Genomic DNA, 20,712 nt, shown 5'->3' with positions numbered 1-20,712 from the left:
ACTTCACTCTCTTTATGAACTGCAAAACTTCAAGTTTCATAAGAAAACGTTATTTCATTTCTATCAATACTAAAAACTATTTTTTTGTAAAAGCTGAGTTAAAGTCACACTCACTCTCTTCAACAGTGCAGCTCCATGTTCATCCACAGAGTGTTTCTCTGAGGAGGAAAGACATTTACCATCAACTCTGAGGATTCAAACATCATCACACATCCAAGTAGAATCAGCCTTCAGACGACACAGATGATTTAAAAGAGAAAATCATGTGAAACTAAATAAAATGACATAAGAACCCAACAAAGAAACCCTCCATCCTGTCCAACCAAAGTAACTGGGGGTTCCCAGCTGTGATAATGAGAGAGGGTACACCTGTCCACCTCAGGTTTTAAACAGACAGACAACCTTTCACACCCACATTTAATTTAGAACCAGCAATAAAGCCAACAAGCATGTGTTTGGACTGGAAACCAGAGCACTCTGAGGAAAAGCATGCAGGCACAGGGAGAACATGCAAACTCCACACAGAAAGGTTCCAGCCAACCAGGAGGCTCAAACACACAACCTTCATGCTGTGAGGACACAGTGCTAACCACTGCACCACCATGACACCAGCAACACAAAAACCTGTTGATGACACAGAGTTTACACTCATGCATGTTGGTCTTACCTCTGGATGCTGAGCTGCTCTCTGGTAACTTCTGCACCAGATCAGTTCTGTTCATGTGCATGAAAACTTCTCTGGTCACCTCCACAGACTGATGACCAAGTTCATCCACCATCAGATTCACTACATCTGCTCTGACTAATGATCGATTCAACCTCCACGAGAAGAATGACAGATTCCTCCAAGGAATGATCGTCTGCAGGTGCCTCTTAAATGTCTCGAGCTCCTCATCACTCAAATCATTCAAAGTTTCTAAAAGCAGATGTTTAACAGCTGCCATTGTTGCCATCTGGAACAATAAACACAATCACGGGGTCACATATTTATTTAGCCAAACACAAGCGCCTATTTACTAGTTGTGGTACGTTTATGAAAAAAATGAAGAAAATATAAAACTGTGATCCACTTTTATGGGTTTGAATACTTTTTCTTTACAGGCTGCAGTTCTTCTCTCACTGTGCAGATAAAAACTGAAATATATCCATCAAGAATCTTTCCCTGATTTCACATCATCTTTCATTCTTTATTAATATTTGTAAGTAGAATAAAGTTTCCTGTTTAATCTGAAAGTGTTTGATGTTTTCAGATTTCTCTGTCCTGTTGAAGAGTCAGGACAAATGTACATGCTGACACTTCCTCAGCTCATCCTCAGTGGTAAAGACATCCTGACATTAGTGTTGCAGAAAATTACTGCTGAAGAAGTCAAACTGAATGAAGCTTCAGTTTGTCACAAACATCCAGCAGAAATCATGAGAAAATGACTCAACATGAGAACTGATGATACTTTAGTCCTCTGACTTTCAGCCTGCTGTCTTGTACTGAATCAGAGATGTGACATGACTCACTTTGTGGATCAGTGCAGAGCGTCGTTCATCCACAGAGTGTTTCTCTGAGGAGAAAAGTGCTCAAAGTCACTCATGACAAACACATTTAACAACTAACTGACAATTATTCAGGAAATATGACTTTGGAAAAATGGACAATATGCAGAATTACACTGAAACCTCCTCAGCAATAATAAACAGTATGAAGGAGTCATTTTTACTCCTCCTCACAAAGTATTTGGATTTAATCTGGTCTCATTTTTATGTATTTATTGAAGTAGATTTTTCCAGAACAGCCATAAAATATGTCTGTGAAGGTTCTCAGTCATCCAGGTCACCGTAGTCAAAGGAGCTTGCAAAGAAAAGCGTCTGGACTTCTTTAAGTTGCTTGAAGACGTTTCACCTCTCATCCGAGAAGCTTCTTCAGTTCTGGGGTCAAATGGTGGAGGGTCCCCGATATAGGGCTTTGGAGTTGACGTCACGCCGCAATGCATTGTGGGAGCGCGGCGCCATTTTCGGGGTCTACGATCCAAACAAACTCACTGTTGGAACGGCGACGACGACAAGAAACATGTTTAAAAGCAGCTCAAAAGAAAACGGACAGTATACAGACCGATTGCGTCCAGAGGCGAAGCAGCGGTATTTGAAAAAAAATAGAGTGCATCGCAAATCTGGACCCATACGACATACGGCAGTGGAGTAAAGACCCAGACGACTTACCGCCACTGTCCTACCCCGATATCTTCACCTATCTTGTTTGTGGAGTAAGCGCTTACACTGCGAACCAGTTTCGTAATTACAAGTCACTGGAGGCGCACATCCAATTTACAAATGGCTGGGTGCAAGATTTGGCTATTTTCAAGCCGCCAAACTCTTGAGTACGTCGTCAAAGTAAGTCAGCTGGAGTGCATCGAGTGAAATAGCCATTTTCCACCCCCCACCATAATTAATGTTATACATTTATCAGTAAACTGCTAAAATATCGTTATCATATTATATGCCCATAATTGTAAAGTAGATGCAAATTAACACATTGATAATCGGGCAAATTATTAACACCAATTTGTGTCCTCCCTGTCTCCTCCTGCGAATCTTTACATAGCACATATGTCTGCAAAGTCACTCCATTTGATGTTTGATCGCAATTTCTATAACTTCCGAGACCACCAACGATAATATTATTCAGCTATAAAGTGTGATAAGAACATATTTAGAACTTACCGGAATGAAAATGTCTTGAGCACACCAGCTGATATCTGGAGACGTAACAGAACTTGATATCAGCTCGTCTCACGGCTGCTATCCAGGCTAGACGCCTTCGTTTGGTAATATCCGATACATGAGCTCCTTCATGTTGCTTCCAGGTTGGGAAAGCATAAAAAGACAATCCAAACTTATTCCCGTGCCGGTCGTAAGATCGAACATTGCAGCCGAGCACACAGCAAGTACGAACCATGGCTATGCTTTTGCTCCTTACTTAGAACCCCAAAATGGCGGATCGGGCCAAAATCCTTTCCACGCCCACCCCCGTGACATCACGCTCCAAAGCCCTATAAACCTAGTGGGAGTTTCCTCCCACAGAGGGACAAAAGGGCCCCCTGATGATCCTCTAATCGCCTGAGCCAAGGTGTGAAACTGGGTGTGGGTCCCAATCAGCCAGAGTTTCGGGTGAGTTCATTGTGAAACCTGGCCCCACCTTATCATGCGAATTCCTGAGGTCAGATGGCCCAGGATGTGAGTGGGCGTTAAGGCGTCTGGGAAGAGATCTCAAAACTGGATTATAGATGGCAGAGAGTTGGTGTCGTAAACCCCGCCTCTGTTCAAAGATGGTCGCTCACAGTGGACATAGATGGCTTCTTTCACTCCTCTTTCAAACCATCTGTCCTCTCTGTCCAAAATGTGAACATTGGCATCCTCGAAAGAGTGACCTTTATCCTTTAGATGCAGATGGACTGCTGAGTCTTGTCCTGTGGAGGTGGCTCTTCTCAAATCAAATCAAATCACTTTTATTGTCACATCACATGTGCAGGTACATTGGTACAGCACATGTGAGTGAAATTCTTGTGTGCGAGCTTCACAAGCAACAGAGTTGTGCCATGCGCTTGTGAAGTGGCTGTTTGGTCTCTCCAATGTAGAGGTCTGAGCATTCCTCGCTGCACTGTACAGCAAACACCACATTGTTAAGTTTGTGTTTTGGCGTTTTGTCTTTCGGGTGAACCAGTTTTTGTCTGAGCGTGTTGCTTGGTCTGAAATGCACCAGGATGTCATGCTTGGAGAAAACTCTCCTGAGTTTTTCTGATACACCGGCTACATAGGGGATGACAATGTTGTTGCGTCTGTCCTTCTTATCCTCCCTCGCTGGTGTCTGATCTTCTTTTCTGTGCCTCTTTGCTGACTTTAAGAACGCCCATTTAGGATAGCCGCACGTTTTGAGTGCTTCCTTTACATGTGTGTGTTCCTTCTTTTTTCCTTCAGGCTTAGAGGGAACATGTTCTGCCCAGTGGTGTAGGGTCCTAATTACTCCAAGTTTGTGTTCCAAAGGGTGATGGGAGTCAAAGAGGAGGTACTGGTCCGTGTGTGTGGGCTTCTGGTAAACTTCAATGTTGAGGTTGCCGTTCTCTTCAATGTGCACAGCGCAGTCCAGGAAAGGCAAACAGTTGTCCTTTGTGTCTTCCCTGGTGAACCTGATGTTCTTATCCACAGCGTTAATGTGCGCAGTGAAGGATTCCACTTCGTGTGTCTTGATTTTGACCCAGGTGTCGTCCACATAACTGTACCAGTGGCTGGGTACTCTTCCTTTGAAAGAGCCAAGAGCCTTCCTTTCCACTGCCTCCATGTAAAGGAGGAAGAGAGAGTATTAGCCAAAGGACTCAATTTTGCCATTTCTCCACAACAGTTGCCCATAGTAGACCTCATCACAGCCACAGAATCTGCCATACGGATTAATAAATTATCACAGACAGAAGCAGAGCAAATCAGGATGAAAGTCTCAGCCACGCTCTCCAGTGCCAAAGTCCCTCCATCCAACCTCACAATACAGGAAAAGAAGGCTGTCGCTTCCCTGAGCAAAGACCACAACATCACTGTTTTACCAGCTGATAAGGGAAGATGCACCGTGGTCCTAAACACTACAGATTACCATACAAAGATCACTACTCTCCTCAGTGACAACAATACCTACGAAGCCCTAAAGCAAGACCCCACAAGCAGCTACAAAAAGAAAGTTATAGCTTGCCTTCAAGACTTTGAAAAGGACAAAATTATTGACCGCCTTACATATCACTGCCTTTACCCAGGGGATGCCATACCCTGCATCTATGGACTTCCTAAGATCCACAAGGAAGCTGTCCCACTCAGACCCATAGTCAGTAGCATAAACTCAGCCACTTATAACATTGCTAAACACCTTGCTACCATCCTTGCTCCTCTTGTGGGGAACACCCCACATCAAGAACTCCACCGACTTCACCGACAAGGTCCAGAAACTTCCCCTGGATCCAGATGAAACCATGGTGTCCTTTGATGTAGTCTCTCTCTTCACTTGCATACCCACCACGGAGGCCGTGGAGACTGTCAGAAAACGACTACAAGAAGACAGCTCCTTGGAGGACAGGACCAACTTCACACCCGATCAGATCTGCACACTGTTAGACCTCTGCCTCACCACTATGTCACGGGGTGGAGAGGGACAAGTTACCTAAGATATTTTTATTGTGCATGTTTGGTTGTGTTTTACTTTCTTTAATATTGTATAGTGTTGTATTCTTATGGGTTTTATTGCATGTTTTATGGTATTCATCGGTGACTTGTCCTGGAAAGTCTCCGCCCCTCCTTGATTATGAACCAGGCACACCTGTGAGGTCCCGGAGGCCAATAAGAGTGATGGGAGACGAGAGAGAAGAGACTGATGGTGGAGTGAGGACTGGGAGAGTGAACGATATCAGGCGGTGGCAGCGGCCACAAGCCCAGATGGGCTGGTGCCGGTTGGTTTGCCACAGGAAAGCGGTGGCAGAGTTGAGAGCTCTGCCCATTCGGGAAACCGGAACAGAAACATTGATAGGGCGGCGAGACGCCGCCGGGTTTTCCCTTCTAAGGCGGCTAGAGTTGGCTAATGCAAGCACCAGCGCGCAGAGCACCAGCAGGAGCACCAGCGCGCAGAGAGCGACAGTACCAGCGCAGAGAGCGACAGTACCAGCGGGGAGAGCGGAGACAGCACCAGCGGAGGCTACGAGACGGCTGTGCCGATTTCCAGTTTTAAAGAAGCGGCGGGCGGAGTTGAGAGCTCTGCCCACCCGGGGTAAGTCTCTGACTTATCCCTTTTTTATGAAGTAAACCTGTCTGGAAAGAATAGTGACTGCCGCTTCCTCTCCTTCTTCAGCATATCAGGACGTGAGTGCGAGAGGGAGGCGAGGACTCCGCTGGTTCCTTTGGTTATACCACTTGCTGGATTTCTTAGCTCCCTGGGACTTTTAGGTCGTGGCGCAGGCCACTGGACTTTTAATATTGTGTTTTATTGACTTTTATTGTGCTACCCCTTGGCCAAGGTTGTTTTAATTCATTTTGCATTTTTAACAATTTAAATATAATAAATTATATTTTAATTATACAGTTTTAATGTGTGCTTTCCCTCGGCGGCTCCACTGCTCAATCCGTTTGGAGGAAGGTTTCCTTCCTTCGCACAAAACCACTGTGGAAGTAAAACCAGCCTTCCGCCTCCGTTACAACTACATATTTCAAATACAACGAAGGCTTTTACAGACAAAAACATGGCTGTGCCATGGGCTCCCCCGTGTCACCTATTGTAGCAAACCTTTACATGGAGGCAGTGGAAAGGAAGGCTCTTGGCTCTTTCAAAGGAAGAGTACCCAGCCACTGGTACAGTTATGTGGACGACACCTGGGTCAAAATCAAGACACACGAAGTGGAATCCTTCACTGCGCACATTAACGCTGTGGATAAGAACATCAGGTTCACCAGGGAAGACACAAAGGACAACTGTTTGCCTTTCCTGGACTGCGCTGTGCACATTGAAGAGAACGGCAACCTCAACATCGAAGTTTACCGGAAGCCCACACACACGGACCAGTACCTCCTCTTTGACTCCCATCACCCTTTGGAACACAAACTTGGAGTAATTAGGACCCTACACCACCGGGCAGAACATGTTCCCTCTAAGCCTGAAGGGAAAAAGAAGGAACACACACATGTAAAGGAAGCACTCAAAACGTGCGGCTATCCTAAATGGGCGTTCTTAAAGTCAGCAAAGAGGCACAGAAAAGAAGGCCAGACACCAGCGAGGGAGGATAAGAAGGACAGACGCAACAACATTGTCATCCCCTATGTAGCCGGTGTATCAGAGAAACTCAGGAGAGTTTTCTCCAAGCATGACATCCCAGTGTATTTCAGACCAAGCAACATGCTCAGACAAAAACTGGTTCACCCGAAAGACAAAACGCCAAAACACAAACTTAACAATGTGGTGTTTGCTGTACAGTGCAGCGAGGAATGCCCAGACCTCTACATTGGAGAGACCAAACAGCCACTTCACAAGCGCATGGCACAACATAGAAGAGCCACCTCCACAGGACAAGACTCAGCAGTCCATCTGCATCTAAAGGTCAAAGGTCACTCTTTCGAGGATGCCAGTGTTCACATTTTGGACAGAGAGGACAGATGGTTTGAAAGAGGAGTGAAAGAAGCATCTATGTCCACTGTGAGCGACCATCTTTGAACAGAGGCGGGGTTTACGACACCAACTCTCTGCCATCTGTAATCCAGTTTTGAGATCTCTTCCCAGACGCCTTAACGCCCACTCACATCCTGGGCCATCTGACCTCAGGAATTCGCATGATAAGGTGGGGCCAGGTTTCACAATGAACTCACCCGAAACTCTGGCTGATTGGGACCCACACCCAGTTTCACACCTTGGCTCAGGCGATTAGAGGATCATCAGGGGTCCTTTTGTCCCTCTGTGGGGGGAAACTCCCACTAGGTTTATATCTGGGACTCTCCACCATTTGACCTTAGAACTGAAGAAGCTTCTCGGATGAGAGGTGAAACGTCTTCAAGTAACTTAAAGAAGTCCAGACGCTTTTCTTTGCAAGCTCCTTTGACAGCCATAAAATATGTTTTAAAGATGTGTTTTTTTGTCTTTATTACAAATATTATTTATAAAGTCAAAGAAGACTTTAGTCAGACGTTTATGAGACATAAAAACAGTTTTATGACTTTAATGAGTTTTGATTTTGTTGTCTTACTTCGAGGCAGTGAGCTGCAGTCTGACAGCCTCTGAGCCAGATCAGTCCTCTTCATCTCCTTTAAGACCTCCATGGTCTTCTCTACTGACTGTTGGCCGTAAGTCAGCACCATCAGAAACACTGTGTGCTGCAGGTCTGTTCTCATGTACCACATCAATGAGAAGTCTGAGTCATATTTGTGAAGATAAATTTGTAGCAGGTTCAACTTGAACTCACTGAGCTCCGGCTCATTGAGACCATCCAGAGTTTCCAGCAGCAGCTCAATAACAGACTCCATCGTTTCTACCTGGAAAATTCAAAGAAAATGTTCATGAGATAAATGTGACATTTCTCACTTTCAGGTTTGTTTGTTTTCTCATCAACACTTTACAAATGTAGATGTGTTTAGATGACATCATCCATCACATAAGGTGATGATGTCATTGGTCATATTTGTCACAATGATCACAAACAGCTGATTAACAATTATTCTGCTTCTGTTAACAAGTTCAGGACTTTTCTGACCTGCTGCAGACCTCCCTCACTGCACACGCTCAACTTATCAAACTTTGACTTTTCCAATCAAAATCAAATCATTTGTTTCTATTGAAGATTTCTATCCTGTATTTATGAAATGAAAGCTGGATGATCTGAAGTCAGACAGATGTGACATGACTCACTTTGTGGATCAGTGCAGGCCAACGTTCATCCTCAGAGTGTTTCTCTGACAGAAAAGAAAGATTAAAAGCTTCATTCATGACTGATTTAACATCAGTGTTAATAATCAGACACTTTGAAATAACTGATGCTTTGATTTCATTCTGATGATCCTTGTAAGTTGGATTAATAACAACATTAAACTTGTTAACATGAAGTCATATTTGATGGGAAACTATCAACGTGTGAGGAAATGATCCAGTTCTGTTTCATTCAGTAATTCTTCTTCTTCATCTTCTTCATCTTCATATCAATGAGTGTATTTATTGATTCATGTGTTTTCTGGACACTGACCTTTCTCTGTTTCCTCCACATCAAATCCTTCAGCTGATGATCCTGCAGCTGTAACACATTGAATACAAACTGTAACTACATGACACAGACACTGTGTGTGTCCTTTATGTGTGCTCATCCTGAGTATAACACTGAGTCCTGACAATAAAAAGCTTTAATATTTCACTTTCAGCTGTGCTGACTGAAGGCAGGAGGAGGCCATAGTTACACAATCACAGAGAAATCACTGAAAAGACTTTGAATCATTTACCTCATACAGGTCGTCTGTCTCCATAGTGGAGTTTCAATCAAAGCTAACATAAAGATCCATTTACAACACAAGACTGATATTAATGAGCTCAAAATGCAAAAAACAAAGAAAAATATTTTCAAAGGAAAGAAGTTCAAAGAGCTTTAAAACAACATTTACTAAAGAAAGTCACTGATTCAATAAGCTGAATATTTTTACTTTAAACATTGAAATATGAAAAAAAATCTGTTTAATTTTACTGTGTTTGTACAACCTGAATGTGTTCATTTATCAACGTCTGTCCAAAATAAATCAGAGGAAACTAATTCTTTCATTTATAAATGATAATAAAGTTTATATTATGCAGTTCTTGTTGTGAGTTTCTCTGATTTAATTCTTTAAATTAATTTTTACTGTAAGGTGTAATATTATATTTAAAATCCTTCCACACACAGTTAAGAATAATCCCAACATATCTGTTGTATTAATTTATGCAGCTTATGATTATTGTACAGCTGTCCTTGTTGGCCAGGACACTCTTGTAAAACAGATTTTTAATGTCACAAGTTTATTTTTTCCTGGTTAAATAAACTTTAATGAATAAATAAAATGTATTAAAGTTATTACAGACACTCTGACAGATTATTTCCTCTTACCTTTGAGTCCTGAGCTGCTCTCTGACAGCCTCTGCACCAGATCAGTTCTCTGCATGTCTGTTAAAACCTCCCTGATCACCTCCACAGACTGATGACCAAGTTTATCAATCATATCATTCACTATTCTTCTTCTGTCATCACTCAGTTCGATTTGTGGAAGACTCTTCTGAAAACAAGTGAACTGCAGGAACCACATGAACTTGTTGAGATCCTGATCACTCAAATCCTCCAGTGTTTCTAGAAGCACATCTGTAACAGCTGCCATTGTTGCAACCTGGAAAATTCAAAGCAAACATTCATAAAGAAAAAATGTTTCCTCACTGAGAAAATTACAGATTTATGTTTTTGTAGCTGTTTTAAACTTTGAATGTTTTCAGTGTTTTCTCTGAAACACTTTGTTTTCTTTTATTATCTTATTTATTAAGATGTATTTATGTAAACACACTTTTTAATAATCTTTGATTTTAAATCTAAAAACATTTCTGTGACAACTGTTTAATCTAAATGATGAAATTATGATTTTCAAACTGCATCTTATTGAATCAAAGCTGAACTCTGCAGAGTCAGACAGATGAGACGTTACTCACTTTATGGATCAGTGCAGACAGATGTTCATCCAGATGTTTGTCTGAAAAAAGAGAAATTAACAGAAATAGAAATAAGTGTTTAATAAAAGCTAATCGAGCTTTAAAAAAATACACAGAGATCAAAAAAAAAGTTACATTTAAACCTGCTGAACATCATTTTCTGCTCGTCAACAATGCTCTCTTTGCTCTGTAAATCTGACTGTTTCTAATATGAACTGAAGCAGAAACACTTTTATCATTTTAACATGTTTTGTCTTTATCTTACTTTGAGCTTCTGAGCTGCTGTCTGTCAGCCTCTGAGCCAGATCAGTCCTCTCCATCTCCTTTAAAACCTCCACGATCTTCTCCACTGACTGTTGGCCAAAAGTCCTCACCAATGTTCCCTCTAAGCTGCGCGCGTGCGCAATTGGGCACTGCTGGCACGGTCTCTGCGCAGAAAAAATCTGTGTTGCGCACACAAAAAATTAAAGTAAATACTTTAACAATTCTGTTCTGCAGTGTTAGTCAGTGACTGGCTGCTCCCGTATGGGATTAGAACGATGCCACCTTATCTCATAGTCCAGCCAATGACGCGATTCCCACTCGTATATACGCAGCTAATCCACGCCATTGACAGGCTAAGACAGCGTCCTTATGTGCCGACACCGGTGTTTTAGCGAGCAAAGCGGCTGCTGTGGAGTGAAGCCACGTTAATGACAACGTGTACAACCATTGGAGATGTGAGCAGGACAGACGGAACAACTGACGGAAAAAGTGAGGACTTTATACCAGTTTTTAAATTGTGTTGATCGGCCACGTAAAACCAGAGTTGTGATAAAAATATCTGCAGTGTTTGTTTTTCTTCCTGAATACTGTCGTTGTTTATATTTACTGCGGGAAGAAACGGTAAAAACTGCGTTTGATAAGGAAAACGCTCGAAAGCCTGTGAACAAAGACAAAAACAAAAAAACCCCACCCTTTCCTATTGGTGGAAAAATGTACCATGTCAGGCTGTTGTTCTCCTTTATCTCATAGTGGACAGAAATTATTTTTTGGAGTGGCACAAATAATTTGTGTGGCATCAGATTTGATGCAGAACAGCTGATTGTTCTGTAAATAGTTTGAAATGTTTGTTTAAAAAAAACATTTTGGCAAAAATTGGCAACATTTTTAGGTAAACAGCTGCAAAAAACTTTGTTGTTTGCAAAACTCAGTTATGTTTTTGAAGAAGCCATAAAATTTCTTTGTCACGGTCTGCAGAGACAGGCCGTGCGGTGGTGTGTGTAATGGACCCAGGTGCGTACACAAGTGAGTAGACGGGAGTGAACTTAACAGAAAGCGAGCCTTTATTATGGCTGGAGACAAGGTGTACAAACAAAGCAAGGATAGCGTGGCTAGGCTATAACTAAACTGGGAAAACGAATACTGTGATAAGCTAAGGAAACTCAGAGACTATGATGTTCGCTGCAACGACTGACCGGGAAAACATGGAGGTGAGAACACAGACGACGCGACACAGACTGTATGAAACACAGAGACTAAATACACATGAGGGATGATCAGGGGAAGTGGCCACACATGGGAGCACAGCTGACACACATGAACCTAATGACAGGAGAGGAGGAGTGAAACTGAATACACTGAAAGTCTGTATTCACTGTCAAAGTAAAACAGGAAACATGGAGATTAGACATGACACATGAACCGGGGAGACTTAGTACAGGGGGAGATGACATAAACAACTAAGGAACAAAACTAAACTGCAGTCTAGAAATTAACTAGGTGAACTAAGCTAGGTGCAAATGAATACAGAAGATACATGGAACTCAAATACTGGGTCGCTTGACCCAGGACCATGACATTCTTGGTGTGATCATTGATCATAAGGTCTGTTGGAAATCACACATCACTTATGTGAGGGGAAAGTTGGCACAGGACATTGCTGTCTTGGGGAAAGCAAAACAATTTCTGGATAGGAAAACATTGTATATGTTATATAGTGCTTTACTATTACCATATATGAGTTATTGTGTAGAGGTTTGGGGAAATACATATAAAAGTAATATTCAGACTATAATCATAATGCAGAAAAGGGCCATTAGACTAATAAATCAGGAGGGGTATAGGGCTCACACAAATGCACTCTTTATTAGGACGCAAGCTATAAAATTCCAGGATCTAGTCAAGTTTAAAACAGTGCAAATAATATATAAGGTAAGGAAAGGGATGCTCCCAATCGAAATAAGTAAATGGTTCTGTTAATAGGAAAATTGTACTTAGTAGTCAGTATAATCTTTTAATGATATAAGTTTGCATATGGTAGAGTATTGCATGTAATCATTTGTGTTTAGAAGTATATAGTTGGTGACATATTGAAAGAATGTCTCATCCTAGGAGGTCTGTAACATTCTAAGGTGTTCTGGCTTCACCCCCACATCCTAGGAGCACGAGAAGAGGTCGTACCTTGTCTTATTGTTTTACGGTAGGATTAACGTAGCTATATTTGTTTTAGTCTAAGTGCTTTTTGGTTTGATGAACTGCTGGACTTTTCCACTGTGTTATCTGGGGTGAACCATCTAGGGTGAGGGGGAGACTACCCTTTTCCTGACCAAGGATGTTCCTTTTATGCTGTCATGTTATGTGACCCTTTGATCAGCAACACACACACACACACACACACACACACACACACACACACACACACACACACACACACACACACAAAATAAAGACCGGGGCAGTTTCTCAGTGCGAGTCTCAGTCTGGAGGCTGCCCTTGCTAGCAAGAAGTTCTGTGTGTTTCTCTTCTCTGAGTCTTTACTGAAGAAGTGTTTTAGAACATTTTCCCTAACATTATTTGGTCCTTCGTAGCCGGAGCAGAAAATATCAGAACTGTTATCTGTGACTCTGTTCCAGGATCCAGCACTGATTCCTGACGCCGTGGGGAGCCAGCACCGAAGCCTGTGCACAGCCCTCTTGGACGAGGAGAGAGCCCCAGGACGTTAAATTCGGGTCTGGGCCGGTGTTTTTAATCTGGTCCACGGCGGTGGGATTCAGTCCGATGATCTGAACCACCAGTGAGACGTCGGAGAGTGAGAAACACTATTTTGGTATATAACACAGCTGCAAAGGTTTAAAGAAATGTGATAAAATAGGTTTAAGTTCGCCAAAAGGAACTGTGTTTTGACTAGTTTTAGAGGTAGCTGAAATTACTTCGTGACAAATTAGCGCACAAATGTCTATGTGTGTGTATGTGTCTGGAAGTAAGTTGATTTTACAGCACAATACGCTGCTGAACTACTTCCATTTTTGTTTTCTTTGCTGAGGCTCACGTGCTGGTGACAAAGGAGAACGGTTGAGTTTCATCTCATAAAACTGATACCGCTTCACCGTTAGGGTGAAGTCGAAGGCCGTATCAGTAAACCACTCTGAAGTCAAGCGTGCCAGCGACGGCCCAGCAAAATCTTTGAAAATGGGGAATAAACAAGTAAAATTAACACCTGATGAGAAATGTTTAGAAAAACAGCAAGCCGGAGCAGGACTAATCCAAAAGAAAGAGAGAGGAATGCATAGTGGAAGAGCAAGAGGTAGAGGCTACACACACACACCAAACAGCGACTTTAACACTACATGCTGGAGGTGTGGAAAAGAGGGACATTTTGTACGTGACTGTAAGAAACAAAGAAGACAGTAACTCAGAATACGATAGCAGCTCAGGTGAAGAGAGCAGTTCAGTCTAGGAAGAACGTAATAATCCCTCACCAAGTGAAAATTAGAGATCAAAGTAGTGTAGTTTAAAAAGGGTTGGAAACAGACCCGACTGAATAGATATAAATACAAGAGGAATAAAGTAAAATAAACAAAAGGATAAATTACAACTTAACTTTAATGTATTCAAAATAATATTAGCAAGGATAACAACCTATAAAGTGGTATTAATAATGAAACATAGTTGGGATGAAGATCATGCCCAGAATAGAATGAATGAAAGCAGATAATTCACACAAAGACATATTAAATGAAATAGAGAGATGCATAAGGTATACTAAGGTTGTGTCATTGTTCAGCCAAGGAAAGTGTGTGAAAAGGAAAATGTCTCCAGCTTGAGAAAGAGTGAAACTGCAGATCACCCACAGCCCTTGGTGGATACAAAGTAAAATATAAATAACATATTGTAATACAGTGGGGCAAAAAAGTATTTAGTCAGCCACCGATTGTGCAAGTTCCCCCACTTAAAATGATGACAGAGTTCAGTAATTTGCACCAGAGGTACACTTCAACTGTGAGACAGAATGTGAAAAAAAAATCCATGAATTCACATGGTAGGATTTGTAAAGAATTTATTCGTAAATTAGGGTTTGTTTTTTTTTGAGGTTCTTAAAGAGAGAAGGGAGGTATAATTTTAGAGGGAAGTGGAATTTAAAATTACAAAGAGTAAGAACAACATTGAAAAGGATGTCTATTTCTATAGCGGGACTTTATTTCTTCTTTTAACTCATTCCAGAATTTAAGGTCAGTAGTGATATAAACCAGTTTAAAATAAAACTCAAAAAAGAAATTTTAAATAAGTATAAGAATGAAGAAAATGCAATTAACGCAAGACAGCAGTCAAACTCATGTTTATTTTCTTCTGCAAATTAGTAAATCTAAATATAGTTTTAGTTGAACATGTGAAAATATTTTTTGAGATGTTATGTTCTAAGTTGAAGGCATTGTATACGTTTTTGTTGTTCAAATTTAGATGATGAGGATGTAAACCTGAGGGGGTAGGGCTAAATAAGTATATACTTCTGCCTACTCCTTTTCAAACAACTGTATGGAATGATTTTATGAAACGTTGGTGAATGTATATGTTTGAAATAAAAAAAGAACTGAACTGAAGTAACTATATAATTAATTGCCCAACATTGGTTATTATATCCTGTATTTTGCAGACAGAGAGTTACAGGACTCTCTCCCAGACCACAGACTTATAATACAAGTCAGAGCTTTATTTTATTTTTTAAAAAAGAAAGAAAGTTGTGTTTTCAAAATTGGATTTCAAGTTATTTTTCCTTCCAATAGTGTTAACATGCTACACAGGTCATGAACAAGATTTTTTTTTAATTTTCATTGTAAGTGGGCTAAAGCAGTTAATTAAAAGTCGTCTAACATAAATGCTGTAATTTGATTATTTTAATAAAACACGTTGGATGGATTGGATGCTGGCGTGACCACAGTGCACACGTCTGCTGTTGCTCACAGTGGTCCAAGGGGCCGCTCAGGGAGTTTGTGCGTTCGCTCAGACACATGAAAAATTAGAGGGAACATTGGTCCTCACCGCCAAAAACACCACGTCCTGCACGTCCTGCAGGTCTGACATCGCAGACAGACTCATGGGGCTCATTGAGCCACGTTTTCTTCTCAGGATCTCGATGAAGTCTCTGACCTCGCTGCCTCTCAGATCAGCCAGTGTCTCCAAAAGCAGCTCAATAAGAGACTCCATCGTTTCCACCTGGTAAAAACAGAGGTCACATGACAGCGATGCACCATTCAAATGTCTGTTTGATTTTTAATCAACAGAAACATTTTAGTGTGCTAAAAATAAATTCATGTTTGAATCCAATTCCTTCTAAAAACCTGAAAAGATGACCTTTGACCTTCAGAGATAAAGCTGCGTCTTTTTAAGGTCATGACCGGTCGACCAGATGTCGAGCAGAAAATAACCTCCATGAACATCTGGTGCTCGGTGGGTACCTGCTTGGATTGGTTTTTTATTTCTTGGCTCATTTTTTCCTCTTTTTGAAGGATTTAATTTTCATGAACAGGTTTGTGACTCTGTTTTACTGCCTGACTGTAACTCTGTCAAAGACTGAGCTACAAAAACTGCAGTGAGTCTCCTGATTTTACAAACAGAGGGGAGCTTTAACTGCTCACATCTTTACTGATAAACAGAAAGACTTGAATTTAATCTGCTTTTAAAATGTAAATAAGGTTTAATATTTCTATACCAATCATGTATAAAACTCATGTGTACATGACAAAGCTGCAGCTTGAATCTCATGTGTATGATTTGTGTTTAAGATGAAGATCATTTTCAGTCTTCATCTACTGAATCAAAGCTGAACTGTGTGAAGTCGACTGATGTGACGTTACTCACTCTCTGGCTCAGTGGAGGAAACTGTTTGTCTGAGGAGAAAAGAAAGAGAAAAAGTCAGATTAGAAACTGTTTTATCATCAGGCTTTATGAGGATTTAGAACATGAAAGATTTCACATCAAAGTGACACTTAAACCTCGTTAACTCGTTAATAATGATTTTAGAGAGAGGCCTAACTTTGTGAATGAGAGCACACACAGGATACTCTGATCGCTGATCACTTTTATGTGTGTGTATATATACACATACACACACACACACACACACACACACACACACACACACACACACACACACACATATATATAAATATACACTACATGTCTTTGAACGTGACGGGAGTCGACTCCACACCGGGGCGTTTCTGTCCAATGAGGGTCCCAGGCTGCCTCTCCCATGCTAACCAACCGTAACTTGGAGTGAGAGACATAAATATGAAGCCATACCAGCTGGGACGTCACCCAGGTGGCATAGTGGCTCCAGCAGATCCCAGGAAAACATTAGAGATCTCTGTCCAGAAGAGCGCTGTCAGAGTTTTACCCCTGATACTGCTGGATAAACAGAAACTCACTCAGGAACGAGGTCACACACAGCTCAAGTTTTCACTCGCGAGAGGGAAGCAGTTGATCTCCAACCCACTTCAACTTGCTTCCCCCCTGCAGGTCGTTTTTATTGTTTACACACATGACTATTCATAAAGCTCGTTGCTGTATTAACTAAGACAAATTACTATATATGGTTAGAAAGTGTGTTGTGCAAGCGTGGTTATACAGTGTGAGTGGTTATATGATGTGAGTGCAGCCCTCCCAGGATGATGTCAGTATCTTGTCCCGCCAGGTGGCTTCCTTCACTGCGTACAGTCTGTTCTTCTCAAAGCTACTTGTTCCCTTTATGGAGGTCGTGCAAATACTCATATTTGTGGGTTACATAGCGAGCAAATAAAACGCAGCTTCTCAAGACTCCCAGGGTTTTCCCTGTGGATTATGTAGCTTTGAGAAGATATGGGATCTATGAAGGAATCCTGCGTTTCAGATTGTTTCCATGAAGGTGGAACACATCTTCATGCTGGAAGTGCCTCTCTCACCACCAACCTCTCCCCCAAAGATAAGAACATAATCAGCATTAGCTTGGAGTGCGTTAATTAAGTTAATAACTAAAATTAAACGTAAACTATTAATTACAATTGATGTGATTTGATTATTCTTTTTACATTATTTTAGTTTTTCACTTTTTCTTTGCTCCTGCCAAGTTGATTTACTGAAAAAAGTTGCAATTAAAATCGAAACTGTGGACATACAAAAAAGGTATAAATATGAGTATTAATCTATATTAGTCCAAATAGCTCTAATAGGTTGTTGCAGCCTTTCCAAGTCATTTCTTCCCCTGGGGCAGATCGAGAGATAGGCTGCCACAATAGGTGTGACTGATAACAGAATAAAATAGAATAGAACAGAATAGAATAAACCATTATTATCCCATGAATTAGAAATATGGGTGTTACACAGCTCTTTATACACACATATATAAAAAAAAAAAAAACACCCAGCACGCCCCTGCGGGCGGTTTATCCTTCAAGCTCGGGTCCTCTACCAGAGGCCTGGGAGCTTGAGGGTCCTGCGCAGTATCTTAGCTGTTCCCAGGACTGCACTCTTCTGGACAGAGATCTCCGATGTTTTTCCCGGGATCTGCTGGAGCCACTCGCCTAGCTTGGGAGTCACCGCACCTAGTGCTCCGATTACCACGGGGACCACCGTTACCTTCACCCTCCACATCCTCTCGAGCTCTTCTCTGAGCCCTTGGTATTTCTCCAGCTTCTCGTGTTCCTTCTTCCTGATATTGCTGTCATTCGGAACCGCTACATCGATCACTACGGCCGTCTTCTTCTGTTTGTCTACCACCACTATGTCCGGTTGGTTAGCCACCACCATTTTGTCCGTCTGTATCTGGAAGTCCCACAGGATCTTAGCTCGGTCATTCTCCACCACCCTTGGGGGCATCTCCCATTTTGACCTCGGGACTTCTAGGTTATACTCGGCACAGATGTTCCTGTACACTATGCCGGCCACTTGGTTATGGCGTTCCATGTATGCCTTGCCTGCTAGCATCTTGCACCCTGCTGTTATGTGCTGGATTGTCTCTGGGGCATCTTTACACAGCCTGCACCTGGGGTCTTGCCTGGTGTGATAGACCCCAGCCTCTATGGATCTTGTACTCAGAGCTTGTTCTTGTGCTGCCATGATTAGTGCCTCTGTGCTGTCTTTCAGTCCAGCTTTGTCCAGCCACTGGTAGGATTTCTGGATATCAGCCACCTCCTCTATCTGCCGGTGGTACATACCGTGCAGGGGCCTGTCCTTCCATGATGGTTCCTCGTCTCCCTCCTCTTTCTGAGCACTCGGTATATATATATATATATATATATACACATATATATATATATATATATATATATATATATATATATATATATACATGTATATATATGTGTATATATATATATATATATATATATATATATATATATATATATATATATATATATATATATATATATATATATATATATATATATATATATATATATATATATACACATACATGTATATATACATGTATATATACATACATATGTAACGTGAGGGTTCACTAGATGGTTGGGAATCTCTCTGAATAATTAGGAACAGCAAGACGGAGACGGATAACTTTTTAGCAGCCTCTTTACTTTTAGCACCCTGCAACAACAACCCACACTTCCTGTGTGCCGCCCTCATGAATACTTCACTGGCCTCTCAGAAGCCAGGAAATCTTATACTCAGATCAAAACAGGGAAAACAACCAGGTAGATATAACACATACTTATTACTGGTTTGAACATGCATGTCTAAACATTCAAACATGTAAACATGTAAATATCAAAACACGTAACCACCAAATAGCTACATAACTAGCTTTATAACCTTTGTAAACACCTCTTTGTATATCAAAATAGATTTAAATTTACTTCTACACTTTACATTTTCCTCCCCCCCTCACATAAGAAACGTCCCCGTTTCCCTACAGAAAAGGAAGAGAAAAAAAACCCCAACATGCTGCAAGCAAAGGGGACAACAATAACACAACAGCAAAACCAAAAACAAGTTCAGTTCAAAACATAGTCCTTGAGGTATCTGGGAGGCACAACTTGACGTCTCCCACATCGCCATGAAACACCAGATACTCGATGAGGAGTTGAAGGGACAATGTCTGATTGGTGTATCACCACATGGCCAGAGGGAGAAGTCGTTACAGTCTCAGACCGAGGAGAAGGGGACAAAGGAGAGTGGGAATGGGGTCGTGACTGGTTTAGAGGTGGTGGCTGACAAACCTGAGGGTCTGATGAGGTTGCAGGGCTGCGGCCCTGAACATTCCAGCTCCCTTCAGCTGCAGATTTTGAAGCTGTGAAGGGCAACGCACCTGATAATGCAGTCAACTGTGGAATCTGGGGCTGTACAGGTATGTCACCAGCAGGTGAGTTGGTTCCACCTTTAGGAATAGGTGCTTTGTACGGCCTGAGACGATTGTAGTGAACAATTTGAGTCTTGTCTGATTGGTCCAGGAGGTAGCGAATCCTGTACGTGACACCAGGGTTTTCTCCATCTGTTCCAAGGCACTCCAATATCTCAAAGGGGCCCTTCCAATGTGGAGCAAGTTTCTGCTTTGCTGTAGTGGGGTCATTTAACCACACCAAGTCACCCGGAACATAAGGAGTGTGTTTGATGCCCCTATCGTACAATTGTTTCTGCTGGTTGTGGGCACAATCTCTGTTCCATGCAGCAGTGCTGAAGGCAGACTGAAGTCTCTGAGTCAACTGGGTGACGTAGTCAGCAGGAGAAACAGAAGTAGATGATGCTGACATGTTGGTAGGCAACAGCATATTAGCAGGCATCCGTGCCTCATGTCCATGTGTGAGAAAAAATGGCGTAAACCCCGTGGTAGAGTGAGGACTGGTGTTGTAAGCCAAAGCAACTTGATTGAGGCAGTCATCCCATTCGCCAGGCTGCTGAAGGAGTAACTTAGCTAACTGGTCAATAAGTGTTCGATTGAACCTCTCGACCATCCCGTCGCATTGAGGGTGATATGGGCTGGTCCGTGTCTTCTGGATGCCTAGCAGCTGACACAGATGTTTCACCAGGTCAGATTCAAACTGACGTCCTTGGTCCGTGTGTAGCATTTCAGGGACGCCGTGCTGACAGATGAAGTTGTCAAACAGGCATTTTGCAACTGTTGTGGCACGTTGGTCTGCGATAGCATAGAGATTGACATATTTCGAGAAATAGTCTTGAACAACGAGCACGTACCTGTTGCCACGACTCGTAATGGGGAGTTCAAGTATGTCAGCTGCCACCTTTTGAAA

The 20,712-nt window shown here is 41.9% G+C and overlaps 1 protein-coding gene across 3 annotated transcripts in view; it reads right to left on the bottom strand.

Moving 5' to 3' along the window:
- LOC147319752 (uncharacterized) overlaps positions 1 to 20,712 on the bottom strand; it is a 39,958-nt gene that overhangs the window by 7,608 nt on the left and 11,638 nt on the right. For 2 of the 3 annotated variants that reach the window (XM_086312513.1, XM_086312512.1), the window contains exons 3-13: positions 16,325 to 16,353; positions 15,506 to 15,679; positions 10,473 to 10,650; positions 10,208 to 10,248; positions 9,621 to 9,894; positions 8,736 to 8,783; positions 8,405 to 8,448; positions 7,746 to 8,031; positions 1,510 to 1,553; positions 668 to 953; positions 115 to 158 (exon numbers count right to left, since the gene is read on the bottom strand). In XM_086312513.1, the coding sequence (XP_086168639.1) occupies positions 115 to 158; positions 668 to 953; positions 1,510 to 1,553; positions 7,746 to 8,031; positions 8,405 to 8,448; positions 8,736 to 8,783; positions 9,621 to 9,894; positions 10,208 to 10,248; positions 10,473 to 10,650; positions 15,506 to 15,679; positions 16,325 to 16,353 (1,448 nt within the window). The remainder of the gene's footprint in view (positions 1 to 114; positions 159 to 667; positions 954 to 1,509; positions 1,554 to 7,745; positions 8,032 to 8,404; positions 8,449 to 8,735; positions 8,784 to 9,620; positions 9,895 to 10,207; positions 10,249 to 10,472; positions 10,651 to 15,505; positions 15,680 to 16,324; positions 16,354 to 20,712) is intronic. The other variant, XM_086312514.1, reaches the window with a different exon arrangement.

This window comes from Aulonocara sp. 'chitande type north' Nkhata Bay, linkage group LG11 (genome assembly GCF_057382095.1).
Source record: "Aulonocara sp. 'chitande type north' Nkhata Bay isolate Kocher_YH1m ecotype deep benthic linkage group LG11, A_spYH_male_GT1.1, whole genome shotgun sequence".
Taxonomy (NCBI): domain Eukaryota; kingdom Metazoa; phylum Chordata; class Actinopteri; order Cichliformes; family Cichlidae; genus Aulonocara; species Aulonocara sp. 'chitande type north' Nkhata Bay.
The sequence above is the reverse complement of the archived record's forward strand: the minus strand, read 5'-3'. Positions and strand labels throughout refer to the sequence as shown.